Genomic DNA, 20,916 nt, shown 5'->3' with positions numbered 1-20,916 from the left:
GGTCATCCTTCAGAAAGACAAATCCATTTATATAATTATCAGGAGATAAAATAAGTCTATGTAAGAATGGTCAGGAAGGAAAAGGAAGGTGTATTCCCTTGGAGTGGGAGGCTGGTTTATTTTTCACAAAATGGAAGAGCTGTTAGAGATTTGTGCTTTCACAGTGAATTCTGGCTCTTGAAAGCCTGTGAAAGCTTTCCAGCTTTTACTAGCATGACATCTTCCAGGAGGATACACAAGATGGGAAAGGAACCTGCACCAGTTAATACTGACTCAGTGGGTATTTACTTACACTGGCTAACACAGAGCCGCACATTGCCAATTTCCCAGGCATACTGAAGAGTCACATCATTCACTGAGTATCACTGTCACTATCAAGCAGACTGGAGTGCCTCCATCTGAGAACCTAAGCCAGCTTTGACTCAACACTAAGTAGACATCCAGGTTTTTCAACACCACTGCATAGCCTTTTCCATGTGCAAGAGAATATTCATTGCCTCAGGGCTTTAGTTTATGGCGATTAGTTTCTACAACTACAATATTCAGGTAGAAGAGGTTTACAAATTCTTTGTGAAATCATAATCATTTCTTTGCATCAGCACTGTGATTTGCAATGTTGAACTTCAGTATCTATAGTTCCATTACTACTCTTCATGGATCATTTGGTGTATGGATGTCAAAATGTACATCCAGTGTATGCTTTTGACATGGAATTGAAGAGACTGAAGAGAGACAGATTTTTTTCCTTTTTTTTTAACCTAGAGGTATCAAGGATGGGTCTGCTGTCTTGTGACAGGGCAGGAAGACTAGAAGCCCTGGGAAGGTTGGAGCCCTTATACTGACAGGTGAACTCACAAGATTTGTATTAAATTTTTCAAATATACTTCAAAGAAGTCCATTATTTTTTCTATAAGAAGATTTTTTATTTCGAACGCAGCTTTCAGATTCTGAGTAGCTCCAGGTACTTCCTGCCAAGTAATGTTTTAATATTTTCCTATACAAAGTTAAAAGTTTATCTCTCAAGCTCCATAAAGAAAAAGGACAAATTGCTGTCTTTTAAGTTAAGCAGCACAACTGAGTGTAGAAAGCGCTGGTAAGTGTGTGGAGAAGTGGTGAGGGAAGAGAAAGAGAGAATGTTTTTCCCTATTGTCTCATCTTTTTCAGTAATAATAATCTTATGTGTTACTTGTGAAAACAGAGCAGATGTCTTCAAATAGCAGGGCAATTTTCAGCAGTGTCCCTTTAAATAACCGTTCAAATATCTCATATGTGGCTTTGTCTTGTTCAGGCAACACTTGGAGGATACAGAATCTTAAAATCCTCTGCAGTCCTGCTTTTGGCACTTGCTCTCAGTGCTCTTACTTGATGCTCATTACGTATGAGACAGCATAGCTCTGAGTGGGAGAAACCTTTGTAACAGGAGCTGTGACATCTCAGCAATGCTAGCTAGGCAGCAGTCATCCCCCCCTTGCATTCAGAGGGTTTTCATCACAGTCAGAAGGGGGAGAAACTTTAAATGCCAGCAAGGGGGGCCAGTACATTATTGCTTTTAGACTGTACTGCATATGTCAGTTCAATCTATCCTCAGGGAGTGATGACTCCAAAACATTTTTGGTTATCACTGCTCACAAAAGCCACTTCCCATCCAAACCAGCTAAGGAAGCAAAAGTACAACAGTGGCTCTTACGACACTAATTTTCTACAGTATGAGTGGATTTGTTCAAGTGTCTTTCCTCTAGGAAGTCAGAGCACCATACTATTTTCTTTATATGAAATGCTTTTGAAGACCTAAACCCATCAAGTAGAAAGAAAGGGTAGAATTCATTAGCCTAACTTCAGAGCTCTCTACTACAGACATTTACATCTGAGCATGTCACACAGACATTCTTAGTATGGAAAGGAGAAAAGAAGGCACTTTTATAAACTGTATCATAAGCTCTGAAACACATCTAAAATAGGTCAGAAGAGTTGTTCTCTAATCAGTTTGGAGAAATGAGCACTCCTAGAGAATATTAATTATCTAGATACAAGTCTCTATCATCAATCTCTAAATTTTCGGAGGTGAATCTCCTCCAATTATCGGGTGCACTACTTTCAGGTATGCATATATTTCATTAAACTGTAGTTGTTGTTGCTAAGCTTCTCCTGAGCTATTAGTGATAAAAAAGCTGAGGTGAAATTAGAAACAACCAATACCTGAAGTAAACAAGACCTATTCTAGCATTATTACAGAATAAGAAATGTAGAGGCAGCCATCGAGACATAGGTCTAGAAGTACAGCAACCTGACTTTGCATGTCAGGTCTAATACAGACATCTCATATGTAGAGGGAAATCACTCAGCCACTCTGGCTTTTTTTGCTGTCCATCCATTAGGTCCAGCATACTTCGGCTTAATTAGGTGGTTGCTGATAATTCTTTGTACTAAGTTTGAACACAGCCAATTCAAAATAAGGAGTTAAAGGTACTTCCAAAGCTGAATCTGCCTTTCACTGGCCTCTTAATAGCCACTTTAATACAATATTGCCCATTTTTTAAGTGTTTCTGTCTTTAACTGCACTGAGAAAGACTCTCCTAAAGAAAAGGAAGGGAATTAACAGCCAGTGTCTTAGCACTCACAGTCATAGAATCAGAGAATCATTGAATCGTTTAGGTTGGAAAAGACCTTTTAAGATCATCGAGTCCAACCGTTAACCTAGTACTGCCAAGTCCACCACTAAACCCCATCCCTAAGTGCCACATTGACTTGTCTTTTAAATACCTACAGGGATGGTGACTCCACCACTTCCGTGGGGAGCCTGTTCCAGTGCTTGGTAACCCTTTCAGTCAGTCTGATGTTCTTGCCCATCTTTTTGTACGTCCGTTCACCAAAGAGTAATTTTATTCATGGATAAGGGAGAGGACCTTCCTACATACTCAGGAACCTATGAAATTGTGTACTAAGCATGATCAAATGCACAAACTCAACAAAACAGGAAGAAATATTCCACCAATAAACCTCTGCTAAACTTGTAACAGTCATATTCTAAAAAATTCAGACAGCAACAGTTTGATGATTGTAAAGTGCTTCGTAATTCTTATAAGGAAGCACCACAGAAGAGCAATAAAGGGTACACAGTTTAGAGATGTACAGGGAAAAGTGCAGAACTAGATAGTACCTCAGACAGCAAATGCTAATGTTTGTAACACCAATAGAGATTTCCACCCCCTCCCAGGAAGCACTGGGAGAGGTGGGGCACTTACCTTTTCTCTCTTTTGATAGCTCAGTTTTGAATGCATGGTCGGGAAATGCAATTCAGAATTCAAATCCATTTCATTTATAACAGAAAGCAAATCAGTGGGAAGAACAGTGCAGAAAGTGATATGCAAGAGCACTGCTCAGTGCTACCTAGGCTGTCTTTGTCCACATCCTACACCCTGAGTCAGCTCAGACACACTGAATGAGCTAGGCAAATCTGTTTCCACCCATTATCTGCTGTAAAGAGAAAAGGAGTAAGACATACAAGTCTGACATGTAAATTCATGAGGCATTCTGAGTTTGGATTAGTGTTGCTTAGACACAGGATCTTGATTTAGGACTCAAAGACCTGTATCTGCTGCTATTGTTCTGCCTAGCAAGATGGAGCAGGTCATTGCACTTTCTTGTGTTTCTCCATCTGCAAAATCAGGTGAAAATAATGATGTCCATGCTTTTGAGGTCTTCTAGTAACAAATACTATTCAGAAACTCAGTACGGCTAAGGCAGAAGAGCAAACCTGCAGACCAGACAATGGCTGAAGACATTCAGGAGGGTAATACACATGTGCCTGCTCCTGCATTTGGATCTCACAAGAGTTTGGGACACTGGTAGAAAAGCAGGAGGCAGTGAAAAGCTTGGTTGTTTTTCCTAAAAAAACAGGGAAGTCAACACTGCAGAGGAAAAGGCACGGTGCAAGTGCCTACCTCAGGCCCACAAGAGCTAGAGACAGCTTATTTTGCTGAATTGTTAGTGATGTCCAAAACACATTTATAGCATGGAAAAGCAAAATCTGAACTTTTAGGTCATGGTAAGTAACTAGAGGAGCAGCTGCTTTTCAGATTGTTTTAGATTCTGTTAACATTATAACAACAATTGTTTTGTATTTTGCACGGGGGGAGGAATTGCATTCATTTTTAGGCGAGTCGTGCTGGAGAAACTGAAGTGTAAGCCTGCAGAAACACAATCAGGATTGCTGCCATTTAGCTCGTACTGACCTGTTTTTGTACTACGAGCCACTCTTCAGAATTTTTGTATTAGCCGGCCTAACTAATTCTAACAAAGAGTTGGCGTGGCTGTTTATGTAAGTTGATGAGATACGTTACCCTTCACACTCCCCAGGCGCGTGTTACTCTGCACTTTCTGTACACGCAAGGAGCTGACTGTACTAAACTCCGTCTGGCTATTTTTTATTTCCCACGCAAGACTCGAACGCACCGTGCTAGCAGAGGGCCGGGGGAACCTGCCCGGGGCGGGGGCCGCGGGCACGGCTCGCCCTCGCTCCTCCCCGCCGGCCGGTGCGCGCTGCGCTGCGCCGCCGAGGGGAGCCGGGCTGGGAGCCGTCCTCTCGGCCAGGGCACCAACTCCCTCGCCGGCTCCGTGCCGCCGAGCCGAGCCGAGCCGAGCCGAGCCGGGCCGGGCCGGGCCAAGCCGAGCCGCCCCGGAGGCGCTGCCGCCCGGCGGCACGCCTGCACCGGACCGGAAGGCTGAGCGGGACGGCTCTCGGCGAGGTGCACAGCGGCTGGCGGCAGGGTCTTCCAAGAAGTTGGGGACAGAAGGTGCCGAGAACATTCCTCGCTGTCGCTCTTTCCTTACGGCTGGGATGCGCTGCCAGAGCCACCCCGGCAGGCTGACCGCGGCGCTGCCCCCGGGAGGATCCGCGGGGAGCCCGGAGCCATTGATCCGGCGCCTCCGCGGACCGCCGAGAGCCCGCCTGGAGCCCGGGGACGCCCCCCCCCACTCCTCCGGGGCCACGTCCGAGGACCACCGGGGACGCGGGGAAGAGGAGCGGCGAGGGGAACGTGCCCGGGGAAGGGAAGGATGGGGCGGGCGGGGGCCGCTTCTGCCCCCTCGCCCCGAGGAAACCCCGGCGAGCGGCGTGCCCCCCGGCTCCCTCCGCCCGGCTCCAGCGGCGGTCACTGGCCTCGGCAGACCCGGGAGCGGACGGCTCCGGCTCCCCGCCGCTTCAATGCAGATGGAGAGGGAAGAGAGAGGAGTCCGCCGGGACCCCGGGCAGCCCCGGCCGCCGGCGGCAGGATGCTGCGGGGCCCGGCCCGGGCTCGCCCCGCCCGCCCCCCGCGCTGCCCCGCGGCGCCGCCCGCACCCACCTCGAAGAAGCCGGCTCTGCCGCCCATCCTGCGGGCTGCCGCCGCCGCGCCGCCTCCCGCCGCCGCGGCACCTTCCCCGGGCCCCCGCGCTGCGGCCAATCAGGCGGGGCCCGGCCCCCGCGGGGGGGCTGCCGGCGGCGGCGCCGGGCCCGGGGAGGCGGCGCCCGGACCCCCCGCCCCGGGCCGCTGCCCGGCGGTGCGCGCTGGGCGGCTGCTGGAACAATTCCGTGCAACGGCAGCAGCGGTACCCCGGCAGTCTGCAGCAGTGCGGGGGACCGCCGGGACCTCGCGCAAGCCAAGTCCTGCGGCTCCCGGTGTGCAAAAGCTGGGAGAGAAGAGTAGTATTCACCGACCGCCTGAGTGACGATTCAGTGGCATTTCATTCAAAGGGGTACTCTATTTCTCTCTGAACATGCCAGAATTACTGCAGGAAATCAATCGCGTTTCGTATTTTTTGCAGACCTGAAGTAGCTCAATGAGATAACCTGCCAAAATACAACTGGCCACGAGCTAGAAAACATCCTCCTTCCTTTCTCTGATAGTTTACCGTACGTTTCAGGGGTGATTGGACTGACAACAAGACTCTGCTGAGATCCCTTCTTCTCCTTAGATGTGTTCCTGCCGCTGCTGAGAATTAAATGCATGGCACAAAGCAGCACAGGGGCTGATACTATTTTTCCTCCAACCAGTCTTCATTGCCCGATATCCTTTTTCTAGAGCCAAGGCAATTAAATATCAGCAAATTCTACAATGCTATAAAGCAATGCTGCTTTTTCACTGCCATAAATTTCCATTAGACAGAAAGATTTATGCTATGCACTGTTTGGAAACCTTCTGCAACCCCCAGATTTAAGGTGCTTCCATAGAATTATAACCATCGGAGCTACTTAAATGAAATATCAAATAATAAATTTCACCAAAAGAAAAGGCCTCTGCTGGAAAGCCAGAAGGCCAATCAGAAAGACCCAGCAGGACAGAATTCACTACTAGTGTAAATATGGGCAAACCTGTGAAGGCGTATGGAGGTGTACACTCCTTCTCAAGCCGATTACGAGTCTGGACGGCTAACCTTTGGGCCAGGTTAGACCTTCCGGGTTAAAGAAAAAGAAAACAAAATTACTGCTTTTCCAAGTAAGCTAACGTTTCTTTCAGTGTCTTTCACTTCCAGATGCTCTGTATTCATACAATGAGGAAAACGTTTCAAATACATGAAAGTAATCCAATCAGAACACAAATATAAAGAACATTTAAACTAACCTTCTGTACCAGAAATCGATCAGGCGGTGCTTCAGACTGACAGAAGTTATGCAAATTGGTTCTCTCTATTAGCGCAGCGTGCAGCCTGGGGAAGGAAAATCTGTTAGAAGCACAATTCAAATTCCCGTGCTGACAGCAAAATTACAATTTGTGGCTTACTGTTCCCTCTAACTGAAGTTGGGGGGGGGGGAAGCCCCCCCGCCTTGACTCTCCAATACAGAAGGACTTTAACATTCAGAGTGTGGCTTTCCAGAAGCCACCTGGTCTTAAAAAAATCCCCAAACCGTAATCCTTCAAGTTTCACCCGGTGTGTCTTCACCAAAATCTGCTGGTGTGAAACTGGAGTTATACCCTGACATTAAGTTTTACATTTCATCAAAATGTCAACATAACCAAACTAAATAAGCATTTGGTTTCCTTTTTTGGGCCTTTTATCTCAGTGTCTATCAACGACTATCTGTTACTTAAAAGCACCATGACTAAAATTCAGATGGTTTCATTAATTTTGCTAAGCCTGCAGAGCAGCTAAGTAACTCGTGTTTGTAAGGTGATTACATCGGGCCCACCAGACTGACCGGCGGCCCGGCGCAGGCGGACCGGGGCGGGTTCCCCTGCTGCCGCGGGGGGCGGAAGCGGGGGGGGGGGTGTTACCGAGCGGCGGGCCGCTCCCGCGCGGCAGAGCCACGTGTACCCCGCGCGCTCCTCAGGGCGCGACGCCGGGGCCGGCTCCCGCGGCCGCTGCCCCCCGTGGGCCGGACCGACACGCAGACCCCAGCTCAGCAGCCGCCACAGCCCTCCCGGGGCGCGACCCCCCGTGAACCCGCCCGCAGCGCGGCGGCACCAGCCGAGCTACCGGGCCGGGCAGGGCACGGCAGGGCAGGGCCCGCCCCGCCCCTCCCGCCAAGCCCCGCCCCTCCCGCCAAGCCCCGCTCTCGGAAGGCCCCGCCCCGCCCCGCGTGCTGCGCCGCGGCCGGCGCCAGGGGGCGCTGCCCGATGAGGGCAAGCGCCTCGTGAGGGGGCGGCGCGCAGGCGCGCGGCGAGGGCGTGAGCGTGAGGCGGCGCTGGCGGGGCGCGCGCTGCCCGGCTGGTGCGCTCCTTCCCGCGCTGAGCCCGCCCCGCCGCCCATTGTCCTCGTGCCATGTGACCGGGGCCGGTTACAAAGCATCCCTCCCGCCGCCGTTATTTGTGCTGAGTCACGGCGCGGCGCTGCCCGGTGTCGCGGGCAGCTCGGCGGCCGCCCCAGCGCCAGGCTTCCCCATGGGGACGGACGGCGCCCGCGCCCTGCTGGAGCGGGCGGCCACCCTCACCCTGCAGACCGGCAACCTCCTCAACTGGGGCTGCCTGCGCAAGAAGTGCCCGGCCACCCCCGGCGAGGAGGTGAGCGGGGCGGGACCCGGGGCTTCCCCTCCGGGCGCCGCGGCGGGGGCTCGTCCTGAGGCGGGGGGGCGGGCTGCGGCGGGCGCCTGCGCGGCGGGGGGGGCCGGGGCGGGCCGCGCCGCAGCCGAGCGGCCGGTGTGGCGGCGGGGGGAGCGCCGGGTACCGCTCCCCGCCGGCGGCGGGTACGAGGGCGTCCGAGCTCTCACAGCACTCTCCGGAGTAGGGCTTGTTTTTCCGGCGCTGGACAGCGTGGCCTGGTGCCCGTCATCGAGGGGAAAAAGGCTTAATTGCCCTAAGGACCGCCTCGGCGGTGCCCGCGGGCGGGGGCGGCTCCCGCCCTCCGCGCGTGCCGTGTGTGCCCGTGGCCGTACCGCGCGCGCGCGCTCTCGAGGCGCGAGATGGGAAAGGCGAAACACGCCTTTATTTTTTTTCTCTCCTTTTTTTTTTTTTTTACCTCTCTTGTGTGTGTTCTGTCCTGTTGGGAAGTCGGCCGGGCCTGGGTTCGGTCGGGCCGGTCCAGTCCGCGGAGCGGCTCCGCGGGGCTGCCCTCGCCGCCGCGGGCAGCGCCTGACGGGCAGCGAACTCGCGGTGGAGCGCGTCGGAAACCCAGCAGGCTGGCTGTGCGGGCATTCGAAGCGATAGCCAGAACCAGCCTCGCCAGCAGCAGCGCAGGGGTGCCCCCGGAAGCTGTTTGCTGTGTTCGAGCCTCTGAAGAAACCAGACCGTGTTTCTGTTCTCGGGGAACGCAGAATTAAAACGCTTACGAGTTTAAGTACCGTCTGTAATGGCAAAGGAGATCCCTGATACTTCTTTAGCAAGAGAAAGATATGAATAGAGATGAGCTTGCATTACAAACGATGAAGGTTCTCTTTTCTAACCTGAAATTAATTTAATTTCTTGGTGCTGACAGGTCTCAGGAAAATTAGTCATTGCTGTCTTCTTTAACGAGTATAGCTGTCATTCTTTGTTAAAAAGTTCTTTCAACTTTTTAATCACCACTTTAAAACTATTACCTTTAGCAGTATGTGTCAACACTTAGAATAATCCTGATAAAATGTCTGGAGGTCCTGTGGCCATGAACTTCAGAACCACTGTATTTTCTGTCTTGTCACGACACAGTAGTTTGAAAATGGTCATTTAATAATCAGAACAACTATGGTTTTGGCTGGTTATTGCTATGTAGTGGCACTGTTGATAATCTAGAAGTTGGTTGACTGCATATTAGTAATGCACAAATGGTAAGAAAGGTGACTGGGAGGATGATGTAATGAGAAGGAAAAAATCATCATACTTTTATTTAGCTGTCATGGTAATAACTTCTTTATTAGGCCTGGTTGCTTATTACAACATTCTGTGATCTGTGTGAAATAGGGCTAGGTTCTGAAGCAAAGAGATAGCTGTATTGTAATGAGCACCCTTGGGTGAGTAGTTTCTGGAGGGTTCTTAAATGAGGAGTGGCCAGTGCACATAACTAATCAGTTAAGGTATTTAAATTCACTTGCTTACAGGGAAATCTGCATTTAAACATAAGGCTCGCTGCTTTCCAGAGTTGCTGGAATTCCAAAAACAAATAATTGACATCAATTATCAGAAATAAATTGGCTTTTAAGTCTTCTATCTGGTGTAGTTAGTGTGTATATAGTTCTCAGTGGCAGAATGTAAGCTAAAATTTTGTAATCTATGAATCCTAATGTTAGGAGTTTGGGGATGTAACTGTGTCCTGGTTTCAGCTGGGATAGAGTTGATTTCCTTCCTAGTGGCTGGTGTAGTGCTGTGTTTTGGGTTTTAGTATGAGAATAACATTGACAACATGCTGATGTTTTGGCTGTTGCTAAGCGGTATTTACACTGGTCAAGGACTTTTTTCAGCTCCCCATGCTCTGCCAGGTGCCCAAGAAGCTGGGAGGGGGCACAGCCAGGATTGTTGATCCAAACTGACCAAAGGGCTATTCCATACCATATGACTTCATGCCCAGTATATAAAGCTGGGGAAGCAGAAGGAAGGGGGGGGACATTCGGAGTGATGGCATTTGTCTTCCCAAGCAACCATTACGTGTGCGGGAGCCCTGCTTTCCTGGAGATGGCTGAACACCTGTCTGCCCATGGGAAGTAGTGAAGGAATTCCTTGCTTCCCTTTGCTCGCGCGCGCGGCTTTTGCTTTCCCTATTAAACTGTCCTTATCTCAACCCACGAGTGTTCTCACTTTTACTCTTCCGATTCTCTTCCCCATCCCACCGCGAGGGTGGGGGGGAGTGAGTGAGCGTCTGTGTGGTGCTTAGTTGCCGTCTGGGGCTAAACCATGACAAACTATTTGGAAAAGCTGGTCAAAGCAGTCGAGTATGCTGCGCTTCTCACCTGTGTTGAGGGCAGGGGAATGGGGTGCTTTGGAGACAGAGGCTTGTGCATGCTAACTACAGTAGAAATATAAAGTGTGACAGTTGCAAAGTAGCAATATATAGAATATACATATTTAGCACTGTCTAACTTCCCCTCAGAAAGGAAAGGATAACATTGTAAGTTGCATCAAAAGAGGCTAAAGAGTTCCAGCATTGTGGATAGCTGTTGGGAGGGGGGAAAGTCAATTCTTGCCTTTTGACTTAGTTATCTTTTTCATGCCATTTTAAATGACTGGGAAAGAATGTATAGAATTTGTGCTCATAAAGTATTATTACTATGTTATGTCTTAAACTTTGTGATATCGGGGGGGGGGAGGGAGTGGCTTCTAGTTTGTGCATGGTATTATGAGCTCTCTGAATTCATGTTAGGTGTCACAGGAAATTGCTATTTAATGGTACAAAAAGTAGGTATCCACATAGTTATAAAATATATTGCTAAAAGTGAAGTAAAGCAGCAGCTCATGAAAGTGCTCCGACCTGTGGCAGATAGCAGTCTTGACAGCACATTTACTTAGCCTGCAGGGTAACAACTCCCGAGATGTATCAGATGGAAGCTATAGCATTGGTACAGCTGAAGCACTGGTACAATATGCAATTAATTAGCTGATTTAGACTTAATAGTTATGCCTTACTATGTTCAAGAAAATCCATGATCAGAATCCTAGTCAAATTTATTTTGCATCTGTGGATGCAAGAAACATGCAAGTGTGGGGTAGGATCTGAAGGTTCCCCCTTCAGTAATGAAAGACTTAAAAGCATTAGTGGTTTGGCACAGTGGAATAGGCAGACAGTAAATGAAAAGGGTCAGATGCATCTTGGAAAGAAAAATAATTAAAATAATGAGTATTTAGTCTCATTTCTAACAATGTCACAGCACGTACACTATTATCTGACCACATTGTAACTTAAGAATCTCTACGCAAAAAAAAAAAAAACCACACCCTAATACTTGCTTGCTTAGCATTGTTCTTTCCTTAGCTGCTTCTTTTCCAAGATGGCATTGGTCTGAGAAATAAATGAAGTACAGTACTTGTATTACTGCTAAAACTCCTTCTGAAAGAGGAGAGGAAGATACCTAAGTAAACTAGTTTGAACAAGTTTCAGATGGAAGCTATGAAGGAAGAATGTTCTGTGGTTGAAGGAACAGTGTCATTAGTTCACCTGGTCAGTCTGTCCTACATGCCTATGAATCATTGTATTTCTGTGCAGCTATTAACATACCTACACTTCAATATGAAAAAATATTTTGTAGGTGAGGGACTGCATTCAGAAAACGCTGACTGAATGGAGCTCAAAGATTGGACAAGACCTAAATCAGGTAGGAGAGGTGTTATGCATGTTATCCATGTTACATGTGAAAATGGAGAAATATGTAGTTGGCTATACCTTTTAAAATATAAATGAATTTAATAAATTTCTGTAAAAGTATCTGCAGTTCCAGATATCTTAAGTGTATTTTTCAACTTCCTCTCTTTTTTTAATATTTAGTAAATTTTGAGAGGTTAAGAAATACCAAAGTAAAGAATCCCGTTGATGGTAAAATAGACAATTCTTAGCAAAATAAAAGTCCTTGTCTGTAAGATTTCAGGTTAATTGTTGGGGCAATCAGGAAAAAAAAAAAAATCTGTGTACCTTAGAAGTTTGCTAGCATGCTTGTAAAAACTTAATGGAGAATTATCTAAACTATGGAGATGATAAACTAGATAGCTGAAGATCAACCCATTTGGAGGGGGACTCTGAAGCATAGCCTTGGTTGTCTCAGAAATATTTCTGAACATGCAGAAGTGGCAATTTTTTCATAAAAGCTAAAGACTGCCACATAATATTTAAAACCAGAATCATAGGCATCTGACATCAAGATTTTGGTGTACTTGCCTGCTCCTCTTTAACTATTGCTTCTGAAATTCAGCAAAGCAATAATAGGTTCCCACTAAATACATTATTTGCTCTGTGAAATATTAGCATGTTTCATTAAAAAAAACCAAACCAACCAAACAAAAAAAAAATCCAAAAAACCAAACAAACTAAAAAAAAAACCAACTTTCCTGACCATTTCTTTGGGTTTTGTAAACCAGTTCTTGTGTAATGGTGGCATCAACTGCACATTGCTGCATTCCGCACTGGAGTGTGGTGAGGCAGTTATTGCTGAATGATTTGTGGAAGACCTAGTGATTGCTCAAGAGAACATAAATAAACATTTGTCTCTAAGATGTAGTGATCCATTTAAAGTTAATTATTTAGTGTAAGCTAGGTTTTACTGTCAATACATGCTAACTGCATAATTCTAAATTCTTTTATTAATTATATTGGTTTACAGTAATTTAAAAAAAAAACACTTTTGTTTAAAATGCTGACTGTATGGAATAACTCAAAGACTCACCTGAGGATTTTTTGGTAGGGCAGGAAAAATTACCAGAGTTCTTGGATGGGGGTGGGGTGCTGTGTGTGTGTATAATACAAAATCTCATGTAGGTAAAGACTGAAAAAAGTCACCTTGTGCCAACTGACATGAGATGTCAGCCTAGTCTTAAATGAGGTCAGAGGGTGAAACCTCTGAACCTTTCCTAATTTTTAGTTTCAAAATTATTGTTTTATATCTGTATTTTACAGTATTGTCACTGTAGGCTTTTCATAGGCTTCACTGAAATTACAAAATACTTTTATGCAAAGATGTTCCCACCCAAAACCCCTAATTCTGATAATGTTTTTTTACAGCTGGTCATGAGGCTTTTTTTTAAAAGCAAGGCAGTTTGAATTGGCACAGTGATCTGTTCACATCAGAAAATCAGAGCACTACTAAATCTTATTTCAATAATTCTTATCAGTAATTTGTATTTTTTATATTAGGGGCATATAGAGCCTTTCATATAGCTTCATTTTCCTGACCTCCCCTCAGAGATCAAGAAGCATTGGGTTACTTTCTTTCTGTCATTGCATTTTTATACTATTTTTGTTTCTAACTGCTGTAAGCCTTTTTTTAATTACTAAAAACATTCTTCAAGAACTTACTGTCTCCTCTTGATGACTTGTTCCTAAGTCTCATGTACTTACTACAGGAAATACTGGAGGTTCTGGAATGTACTGTAGCTCAAGCTATAGAAAAAATAAATCCTGAAGAAAGGGATGAGTTGAAAGTATCAGGTAAGAATGTAGTAAAAAATTCAGTGGCATAAAAAGGTTTCATATGCAGTCATTAAGAGGATGTTAATATATGTGTATTTTTTCCACCGTGTTTTGTAATTGCAAAGTCAGATGACATTAGTGTATACTGTTGTACTTTGGTTAATCTAGAAGTTTGCTAAGAAAGACTTGAATTCGTATTTCAGGTTTTAAAGCAGCTCAGCATTTTTCTAGTTTAACTTGCATCCCCTCAAGACATTTTAAATGTATTTTGTGAATCTTTGTCTCTTCTGAAGCAAAATATTACAGATAATAGTGCAATTAAGAAATAGCATTGGAAGCACATTTATTTGCATAATTTTTCCAGGTTGAATATGATGAACTTGAAGGAGGCAGTCCAAACTAACACTAGTACATTTTGAGTCTCAGTAAGTTGTGAAGAAGTCTGTTTGTACTATTACATTTGGGGTTTTCATACAGGTTGTTATGGTTATTGTTTGGTGTCTTGATGCTTAAGTCCTAGCTTTACAGCTTATTAGATCATTTAACTGGATGATTTCTTGTTCTGAGACTGCACAACAACTTTGAAATTTAAGAGAACAGTGTCTTTATTGGGCAGTCACCTTTCACAAGGTTGGTTTTTTCCAATTTTTAAAGTGTATATTCTAAGAACCCTTTACCCAAGAACTCATAAGTAGTGTATATAGCAAAAGTAAATAGCTATATATTTAATAACAGCTGGCTAGTTTAGTTATTGATTCCAGTTTCTTTGAAACTAGCAAAACTTTTCATCGTTGGATCAAACTCTTCTTCAATCAGAGATGCAGTTGACCTGGGTAAGTGTGAAACTCAAACTTCTGGTAGGGTTTCTTTTTTACTTTACTATGTAGAAATAAAATTAGAACCTTTTCTGTTTAAGAGGTTTATTTAGTGACTGTCACAAGTATATCCTGTTTCCCTACTAAGAGAGACTTAGGTAATCAAGTCTATTTACACATCAGTTCTGTCAGTAAACTTATTAAATGTGGATTGCTGTAACCTTGGGTCTACAAACTCAAATCTGATTCCTTACTTCAAGGAGGAGCAAGTTTTTATTTTTTCACACAAAACTTGTTAAAGTGAATAGCATGTGATGTTTTAGTAACAGTGATACAGTAGTTCTTACAGTTGTTGTTAGTTGCCAGTTGTTTTTAGCATGATGAACTTCGCTACTAACTGTGCAGTATTTCAGAGATTATTTAAGAAATAATAATGCTGCAAGCAGCTGATGAAATAGTTAAGTTTTATTGAAAATACAATATAATGGTTGTACTGATACATAAAGTTTTGTTAGCCTAATGTAGCAGTAATTGTGAGCAGCACTGAACTTTACCACTTTGGAATAGTGTTGGGTGTAAGAGGTTACCAAAGAAAAAAGGGTCAAATATCATTCTTTTCTATTGATACCGCAGTTAATAGCCCCTTTATTGTAAGCTGTAGTACCATTTGTTAAAAATACATTGACAGAATCTTCCTCCAGAAGAAAATAACTTATTTAGCTACTTAGTTTTATGCATTTTGCGGTGCAGAAGAGGCCTCATGACTTGCATCTTTCCTAAAGCTCAGTGATACTCCAAGACTTGCCACTTCTCTCTGGCAATTTAAATCTCCATATTTGATGTGCTTTTAGTCTAACTCTTCACGTATATCAAATAGTTCTCCTAGTCCATGCCCTGTACTTGAGTTAGTTCAGTGTGAAAGTTATGAATTTTGGAAGAAATTGAGAGTGAAGGAATCAAGAATTGTATGTCACCACTGTCTTCAGAGAAAAATATATTTTTAATGTTGAAAAGGAGAAAAAAGCTTCACACTTGGGGGGGGATTGTTGTGGTTATGTCCATCTGTCTTCCCCCTCCTCCCAAGATCTACAGTTGAAACTTGGCCTTCAGCTGTATGTTTGATTCTTTGCTAAAAACATTGTGTTACTATCCTTGACTGCTGATACACTCAGAGTTTCAAATGGTGAATGGGAAGCTAGCAGAGTGAAGCAGGAGGTGTGTTTTCTGCTGAATTTGAAGAGTCATGCTGCTTGTGTTTGTATCTCAGAAAAGATTTTGCAGTGTCTCTGTTCTTTTTCCTCAGCGTGTTCTGCCCTTGGAGTTGCTCAGTTAGACTCAGTCATTATTGCCCCACCTCCAGTTGAAGATGGAACTATCCTCTCCTTGGAGTATTTGCAACCTTATTGGCAAGAACTTGAAACTCTAGTTCAAAACAAAAAGATTGTTGCCATAGGTACCTCTGACCTAGATAAAACACTATTAGAGCAGCTGTATCTGTGGGCACAGGTGAGAACAAACTTCCTACTTGTCGCATTTCTAGGACAGAGTAACTGTTTTGTTGGCTGCCACACTGTTATAAACTTCTGTTATAAATAGGTTTATGTACAAAATATTAATTGGCCCTGTTATTTTCAGCATCTTATGGATGGTCACAATGTTGTTCAAGGTGGGGGAAGCTCAGGGTGGGGGGTTGTCACTTGTTCAATGTTCCTACATACAGGCCAGCAAAGGCTGGAAACCACAGGTCTGTTCAGTAGCAGGTTCTTTGAAGTAGTTAAGGTTTAAGTTTTGAATGCTCTTACGTTTAGCAAGGAGTATAAACAGTACTCTTAAACCTTCACATTTATTCCAGTGACTCTGAAAACATACCTGTTTTCACTTTAAGCTGTGTTATGAATGGAGGCATTTCCCCTTAGAAAAATGCTGTTTGCGTGCTAAGCTTAAATGTAAAGAGGAGGACAGGCTATGAATCAAGTGGCACAATATTTTGTTGTCCAATTTGACTAATTGCATCTTGTAACATTTAAGTGATGGAGGTCTGTACTAGTGTGTGCCCATGCTTGTGTAAGCTTGTGGATTTACTGTCTTCTTATTCGTTCTTTGAATACTCCTCTTATGATATTTCTTTTGTGGTATGTGAACATACTGTATCTGTATAAGAGGTCCTGCTGAGAGTTCTGATCTGTGGTCTTGGCTGTTTTGTGTATACTGAGAGGAGGATAATTGAGGGGATTAATGACCACCTCCATGGTGATCACAGATGCAGTTTGTGATGAGTCAGTGGAAGCGAGTCACTTTTAACTTAATCTGATCTAGGCATGTACCTGAAGGCATGGAAGGCTGCAAATTACATATCCTTAACAAAAATTATTTGGGTTTTTTTTAAGTCTTCTTCAAACTAACACCCCTATAATGTTTTTACTACAGCCTGCTGCTGTTTAGGGAGCACAACAGACAGGAAGCCAGAATGGGTTAGTACACAGCTTGCTGTGGCAGCACCTGAAGTTAGATCCTGTTCTTGTTTTGGGCTCTGTGCTGCAGGAAATGGCAGATGTAGGAGTTGCCTGTTCAGCATCATGCAGAATTAATTAGCCTTGTTCAGACCTCAAAACAATGGTCAAAGGCAAATTGTTCAAAGCAAAATTTCTGTTGTAATAGAGGGCATGGGGGAAACAACTAAAATAAGTACATTAATATTTTTCTTCTTATAAAAGTATTTTGTTACTTTCAGGTGAAACCAAGTAGTAATCAGGTGAACTTAGCTTCCTGTTGTGTGATGCCACCTGATCTCACAGCATTTGCAAAACAGTTTGACATACAGCTGTTAACTCACAATGACCCAAAAGGTAAGGCTTTGCCAGATAAGTTAACAGAAGACTTCTAAATGCATTTATTCAGTACAAAATCAGGAATAATCTTTCTTTGAACTTCAGACTTCGTTACATTTGAATCCTGAACAAAGGATTCTAAAAGTTTCACTTCTATAAAATATTTCTATTAAGTTCTTGCTTTTGCTTCAGGAAAGGGGGGAAAAGGCAATCTTCCAGCCTTGGATAGTTTCTTGAAGTCATTTTAATCGGAGACAATAAAGTAAATAAAAGAACAAACTACTGAGAAATTTGTACTACATATGCTCAAAAAATAGCTTATTTTCACAAAACATAAAATGAAATTACAGTTGTATTGCTGAAGGCCAGTAAATGACAAATGAAATTCCACTTGCCCAGAACTTGTCTGTGAAATAGCTCGCATAGAAATATTGATGGTCAGTTGATTTTTGAGTAATTTGGTAAGGTTAGACATGTAAAATTATTATGCTTTAAGCAGGATTCTTTCAAAGTAGTGAAGTCTTAAAATAACATTATTACAAAAAGAGTTGGTGTAAATTCTTTACTTGTTCTGTGAAGAGATTAGTTTATTAAATGATTGAAGGACTTGGAGGCCTTCCTTTAGACTCTAGAACTCTGAGTTACCAGCTCCCGAGAATATTCTGGGATATTATATTAGTTTCTCTCAAACATCATCTAATCTTCTTCACTATAATGACATCTTAAATATCTTGCTGGAATTGTAAGTGAGAAGTCTTAAACAATATTTAGTTCATTCCTTCCCTACATTCTTCCTTATGACCAACTATTCATGATGATCATACTTTTCCTTCTTTCTCCTTTATTCCCATTGCCCCCCCCCCCAAAGAAAAAATGTATTTGAAGTACATGTTCTATAGTACCATTGTTACAAGTAATGAATTTCATCGGTGCTTGAGCATGTATCAGCACTGCTCTGGCAGTACACAAGATGAATTGTCATTCAATCTGACAATTTCCATGTCCTGTGAAGTCCAAAGTGCAATCTGCAGCTTAGTAAATACTCTCTATTGAGAGTCATGAAATGAAGGAGAATAGGATTTGATAGAAAACAAAGCAAGGAGTGATTCCCTTAAGCATTGTTTGCTGAGCTTAACTTTTCTGTAATGGTCAGCTGAAGAGCATTGAGACTATCTTTTGGAAACATTCCTTGTCAAAGAGATTGTTCCCTTGACTGACTTTCCAGAGGAAACGAGGAGGATTAGTACTTGCCTTCCTTTTCCGCTTTGTGGCATTTAAGCCCATTTTTCTTAATGCTTTCTGGGCTTGTGGTTATTATGAGCCTAGTTGTGGGATATGCTATAAATGTTTAGCTTCCAGCAACTGCAGAGGTATCTGAGAATGCTCAGTGCTTTGCTGATTTCAGCCTTACGCTTTACTCGCATCTGGTTTGTCTAGCTAGCTTCTCAAATTTAATTTTCTTTTTTTCCTGCTAATGGCTCTGCTGATCAACTCCATTTGATATTGTAGAAATATCAGTTAATTAGTTTTGTGGGAAATACTCAATGTTGCGCAAAAAGTGTCCAGAAGATTTCTTTTGTAATATTCAGCTGCTTTTACCCTACGTGCATTCCAGAAGAGTATCTGGCACTGCTTAAGATTTTTGACTGTAGGAAAAGGCTTCTCTTAGTAAGTGTTGCTTTTTGCAGCTGTTTACATGACATTATTTAAAGCATGAATATCCTTTTTTAACTTCAGAATTACTTTGTGAAGCAAGTTTCCAAGAAGTTCTTCAGGAAAGCATCCAGAACACGAAAGCACACGAGTGGATTCCTTTATGGCTTCTCCGGTATTCAGTCATTGTTAAAAGCAGAGGAATTATCAAGTCCAAAGGCTATATCATGCAAGCTAGAAGAAATGCCTCTTGAAACACTTTGGGTTTTTTCTTTTTTTTTTTTAATGGCTTACTTGTTTAATTTCTTGGGGATGGGGGGAACATTGCTTTTTTTCATAGAAACACTTTTACAGCATTTGTAACAAAGACCAAAAGTTGTAATTATTCAGTGTGGTGTCAGCAGGAGCATCTGCAGTGTTCTAACACTTTTTCTTTCTTAACCTATTGACCACTTCATTTAAGATATGAAATATTTTGGTTTTGTCATTTTTAATTGAAGTTATCTATAGAGAAACAGTTTAAAATATTTTTGTTTGTATGACCAGTTCACTGTAAAATTATCATTATATTTTAGCTGCCATTAGGTAGTATAGAGAAACTTATATATTTTTATTTTTTAAAAAAACAAATTTCTCTTAAAGAGTAGTTACTTATGTGGTGGGTACATAGATTTCAAGCACTCAAGGACTAGTTTTTATAGAAAATTGTCATGTTTTATGAAAAATTACCCAAATAAATTAAACTAGTATCTTATTACTTGGTATGTATATATAGGCAAGTCAGCTGTTTAATTTGTGTGGATGGGAAAATTGGTTTATTTTTAATATAGTGTAAAAGACCTCTATGATTTAGAAAAAATGCATCTTCCAAATTACTTTAATTGTTACTTGAATTCCTTCTGGCTTCTTTGTGCCTCAGTATGCTTTGTTTAGTGTTTGCACAAGTGTAATGGCATCTTTACCGTTTGAAATAGAAAATGTATTATTGTGTAAATGTTTAAAATAAGGATTGAAAACAAGCAATGAAAAAATCTGTTAATCAGAAATTGAATTGTGCCTGTCACCTTCTCAACTGTGGCTTGTTTTTTTGATACTTGTGACCTACACAATCAGAATTGGCCAAGTCAGATCAGATAGTAAATGCTGAAGCTGTTCACTACAGGATTGTGTAAAATGGATGACTTCTTTTGGGGTTGCCTAGGTAACTTTGTTGCTTGAGTACCATTCAGAAATGATGCAAGCAAGGGTTAGCTTGAAGTTAGGTATATTTCTCTTTGGCAGTAGCTTAGCGCACTGGCTTTTGAATCCTAGAGAGATTGTTGTAGCTAAGGCAAGGCCTCTGGTTTAATGTAGTCTTTCTATCGAAAAGGCCTTTTCATTTCCTTGGCCTTCAAATCAGAATAGATAGCAAAAGCTCAACTTGTAGTTCAGCAGGAGCTTGATACTGGGTGTCCAAAATACTTATGTTCCTTTTGATTTCAGGCAGGAGCAGGGCTTCATACTAGTAGTACTTATTAACTTAGCTGTACATATTTTGAGACTTGGACTGTAGGGGAATGAATTTTCACCAACACTTTTCAAATTCTGTCATGTAGGCAGCTAGTGGAATTTGAATGCTTGTAGGCAATGTCTAGAGTGTCAGCTTCCTATAATCCATTCCACTAAGTTAAAAGCTGAATCTTTTTCAAGATACCTTTTGAGTCCTCAAATATCTTGTCTGTAGATGTCCAGGAGAATTTCCCAGTATTTGCCTTCTTCAGCTCTTTTGATAAATGAGAGAGGGAGGGAACTGGTAATGCATCAATAAAAGTTTGAATTTTTTTTCCTAATTAAAATGTAATCTTTTTTTTTTGTCAGGTCAGTGTGTATCAGTTTCAAAATTACATGAGTGTAAAATAAAACTTGCCTACCAGCTTTGAGTTGTGTGCTGCTGATGATTAACCACTATCTGTAAATTCTGTCTCTGTTTGGCTGTTGACATTCTGTATTGTATTACTCGCATGTGTGCTCAGTTTTATAAATTGAAATGCTACAGACCAAGAATTGTGCTAAAACAATGTATAGGCTGCTCTAATAGGGTAATTATTTATTTCCTTTCTGTAAACTGTTAACAATTTGCTTGCTGT

At 43.0% G+C, this 20,916-nt stretch overlaps 2 protein-coding genes across 4 annotated transcripts in view; one reads left to right on the top strand and one right to left on the bottom strand.

The window, feature by feature from the left end:
• The window catches only part of LOC140654908 (very-long-chain enoyl-CoA reductase-like), a 28,502-nt gene extending 19,705 nt beyond the window's left edge, over nucleotides 1–8,797 (bottom strand). The window contains exons 1-2 of one of the 3 annotated variants that reach the window (XR_012043565.1): nucleotides 8,431–8,797; nucleotides 6,600–6,684 (exon numbers count right to left, since the gene is read on the bottom strand). Coding sequence is in view for 2 of the 3 variants with exons in the window: in XM_072868789.1 (XP_072724890.1) it covers nucleotides 6,600–6,684; nucleotides 8,431–8,606 (261 nt within the window). In the remaining variant the exon portion in view is untranslated. Of the gene's footprint in view, nucleotides 1–5,342; nucleotides 5,380–6,599; nucleotides 6,685–8,430 lie in introns of those variants that run through there. The other 2 variants (XM_072868789.1, XM_072868790.1) reach the window with 2 other exon arrangements.
• On the top strand, nucleotides 7,634–20,704 carry GCLM (glutamate-cysteine ligase modifier subunit). The gene is made up of 7 exons (XM_072868791.1): nucleotides 7,634–7,976; nucleotides 11,624–11,689; nucleotides 13,428–13,512; nucleotides 14,271–14,327; nucleotides 15,613–15,815; nucleotides 17,041–17,155; nucleotides 18,875–20,704. The coding sequence occupies exons 1-7, from the start codon at nucleotides 7,857–7,859 to the stop codon at nucleotides 19,042–19,044; spliced, it is 816 nt and encodes a 271-aa protein (XP_072724892.1). The 5' UTR covers nucleotides 7,634–7,856; the 3' UTR covers nucleotides 19,045–20,704.
• Nucleotides 20,705–20,916: the final 212 nt, after the last annotated feature.

This window comes from Ciconia boyciana, chromosome 7 (assembly GCF_034638445.1).
Source record: "Ciconia boyciana chromosome 7, ASM3463844v1, whole genome shotgun sequence".
NCBI classification, from domain to species: domain Eukaryota; kingdom Metazoa; phylum Chordata; class Aves; order Ciconiiformes; family Ciconiidae; genus Ciconia; species Ciconia boyciana.
This window is presented reverse-complemented; position numbering and strand designations above follow the sequence as displayed.

Coding starts and splice junctions, on each gene's coding strand:
- GCLM (XM_072868791.1), top strand. CDS start 7,857: ATGGGGACGGACGGCGCCCGCGCCCTGCTGGAGCGGGCGGCCACCCTC. Junction 14,328..15,612: donor CAGAGATGCAGTTGACCTGG/GTAAGTGTGAAA, acceptor CTTTTTCCTCAG/CGTGTTCTGCCCTTGGAGTT. Junction 17,156..18,874: donor AACTCACAATGACCCAAAAG/GTAAGGCTTTGC, acceptor TTTTAACTTCAG/AATTACTTTGTGAAGCAAGT.